Below are 2,766 nucleotides of genomic sequence, written 5' to 3'. Positions count from 1 at the left end.
GGTTAACTCTGGGCACACCTGTAAGGGGTTATTTAGATTAGGTTAGACTCTGGGCACACCTGTGAGGGGTTATTTAGATTAGGTTAACTCTGGGCCCACCTGTGAGGGGTTAGTTAGGTTAGTTAACTCTGGGCACACCTGTGAGGGGTTATTTTGATTAGGTTAACTCTGGGCACACCTGTGACAGGTTATTTAGGTTAGGTCAGTCTCTGGGCACACCTATGGGGGGTCTTGATTGAGGATCCACCCTAAAGGAAGACAGCCTGCTCTTGAGTCCTGGCCATGAAACAGGTAGCTGAGCACAAGCGTTTATCCCTCTCTCCCTCCTGATTGTGGGCACAAGGGAGTCAGTGACCAAGGCCCTACCTTCAGGACTTCTCTGTCATAATATGGAACGTACTTCAAACTGTAAGCCCAGGAAGTGCTTTCTCCCTTAAATTGCTTTTATCAGAGTACTTTTTTTTATCATAGTAATGGGAAGAGTAATGAAGACATCTGGTTTCCATGATAGGATCACACTGGTTTGGATACTTGCTGACTGTGTGACCTTGATAAAGGTATTTAATCTTTGAATTCTTAACTTCATCTGTGAAACTGGAATAGTAACATCTATCTTAAAGCATTGTGATGATGACAATAAGGTTGACTGAATTACCACAAATTAGGCAATAAGTAAATATACCTCTGCCACTTCCAGCTGCTGCTGTTTATAGCTTTGTTGAGATTCGAGCTACCTGTATCCTGCTCTGATCCATCACAAATGTTTACAGTACCTGGTGTTATAAAATGCTCTTCTTTCATAGTGGACAAACTGAATTAAAACTGCTTTTAGTCAAGCATTTATTAAGGTACTAACAAGTTTTTTCCAAAGTATCTATTCCAATTAAAATTAAAATTTTAAAAATAATTTTCCAGTGATGTGGGATTCCCCTCTGTGTGCTATGAATATGATTGGTTAATTAAGGAAGGCTTTGTGTCTATAGCAGAGCTATAGGGGAACTTAGCTAGGTGGGGAAAACTAAACTGAATGCTGGGAGAAGTTAGAAGGAGGAGTTAGAGAGAAGTTATGTAGCCCCTCTGGAGATGGACGATTTACCTGGTAAGCCACAGCCATGAGGCAATACACAAATTACTAGAAATGGGTTAAATTAAAATGTAAGTGTTAGCCAATAAGAAGCTAGAGCTATAGGCCAAGCAATATTTTAAATAATATAGTTTCTGTGTGATTATTTTGGGTCTAAGCTGCTGGGCGGCCAGGAAACAAACAAGCGACCTCTAACAACACTCCAGTTAAGTACTATTTTCTATAATTCTGGATTGCCCAGTGTCAGCTACATGGACATTCAGGTGTCATAAGTCCTGAGGCAAACTGATGGCTGCCTTAATGTGTCTTCATTTTTCACTGCATTTGCTCTTTTGGAACCCTGGTTATAGATTTATTAGTCACAGTATAAGATTCTTTCAAAGCTTGATATATATGATCTATAATTAAATTAGATCTATTCAGGTCTATTTAGTTTAATCAAAGTTATTATAATGGGCCTGTCTTAGAATCTTCAGTAAGCAAATTCTGGGAAGGGCATACATGGGCATTGTCTAATCTTAGAACATTAACAAAGAGTGCTATTGGTCCATGAGTCTACTTTTCATTACTATAGTGATGTACCCAAAGCAGGCTAAAATTATAAATAAAAGAGGTTTAATTAACTCACAGTTTAAGAAGCTGAAAGTCAAAACAGTATGGGTCACCCTCCAGTGAGGATCACCCACCTCAGCTGCATTGCCTCGGGGTGGAAGCCAGAGGGAACTGCAGAGGTCAAAACTAACTCTCGAGAGTACTCACTCCAAAAGACCAGTGTTCCCTGTGTGAGACAGGGATCCAAATGACCTAAGTCCCCACCCCCTACCCCAACTATCACCCCCCCACACACACACACAACACACTACTTCAAGGTTCTATAGCTTCCACATTAAAAACAAAAAAGCCTGTCCTGAAGTATTTGCCCTTGTTGTGTGGCGCAGGAAGGCTAAATCTGGTGGCTGTGTGAAGGACATGCTATTACACACAGTCTCTGAGGTGTCATTTGTGGATTAGCAAAGCTGCTAATTCTCAATTGCTTTTTTTGTAAAGGTCAGTGGTGGGGGGTTGTCCTAAGACTTGGTGGCCCCGGAGGCCTTGGCAGGAAGTGAGAGGTGGGAGATAATAAATCGTGGCTTCTTTTTGTTCTTTGGTTTGCTTGTCATGTGACTTTTGCAATCTAGAGCAGAGGGCAGAGTTGTGGAAAGTAGTGAAAGAACATTTGTGTCAAGTGGAGGCAATCAAATAGCCTGCCAGTGAGTCTGGTCACAGTGCGGTCCTTTGGACTGTTTTCAACCTATCAGAGATGAGCCAGGTTGGAGAGAAGCATGTAGAAGCAGTGATCCAGCATCTCCCAGGTATGACCTATGAGACCCGGTTCACATACTATCTGAAGGTGAGAGTGGAGACTGAACCTGACCTTCCTAGCAGAAGGCACTCACTATCCAGAGGCTCTGTCAGAACTGTGGGAAGAGTTCATAAAGCCTTTTGCACCAAACTGGGCTTTGCCCATGCCTCTTCATAAATCTAGGGTTCTGAGCCATGATAGGACCCAAACATAGCAGAAACCACGAGTGGATTACCCCAATAAGGATTTATCAGAAACGCTCATTTTTCATCTCTTCTGCTCTTTGTTGGTAGTAGTGTTTTTTTCTTTTCTTTATTTTTCTTTTCTTTCTTTCTTCTTC

At 41.8% G+C, this 2,766-nt stretch overlaps 1 protein-coding gene across 1 annotated transcript in view; it reads left to right on the top strand.

Moving 5' to 3' along the window:
- Positions 1-2,766, top strand: part of Cpo (carboxypeptidase O) — a 120,061-nt gene that overhangs the window by 75,797 nt on the left and 41,498 nt on the right. Inside the window, 1 exon segment of the mRNA XM_005372426.2 lies at positions 2,383-2,474. Within this exon segment, the coding sequence (XP_005372483.2) occupies positions 2,383-2,474 (92 nt within the window).

Source organism: Microtus ochrogaster, linkage group LG4, assembly GCF_000317375.1.
Source record: "Microtus ochrogaster isolate Prairie Vole_2 linkage group LG4, MicOch1.0, whole genome shotgun sequence".
NCBI lineage: Eukaryota > Metazoa > Chordata > Mammalia > Rodentia > Cricetidae > Microtus > Microtus ochrogaster.
This window is presented reverse-complemented; position numbering and strand designations above follow the sequence as displayed.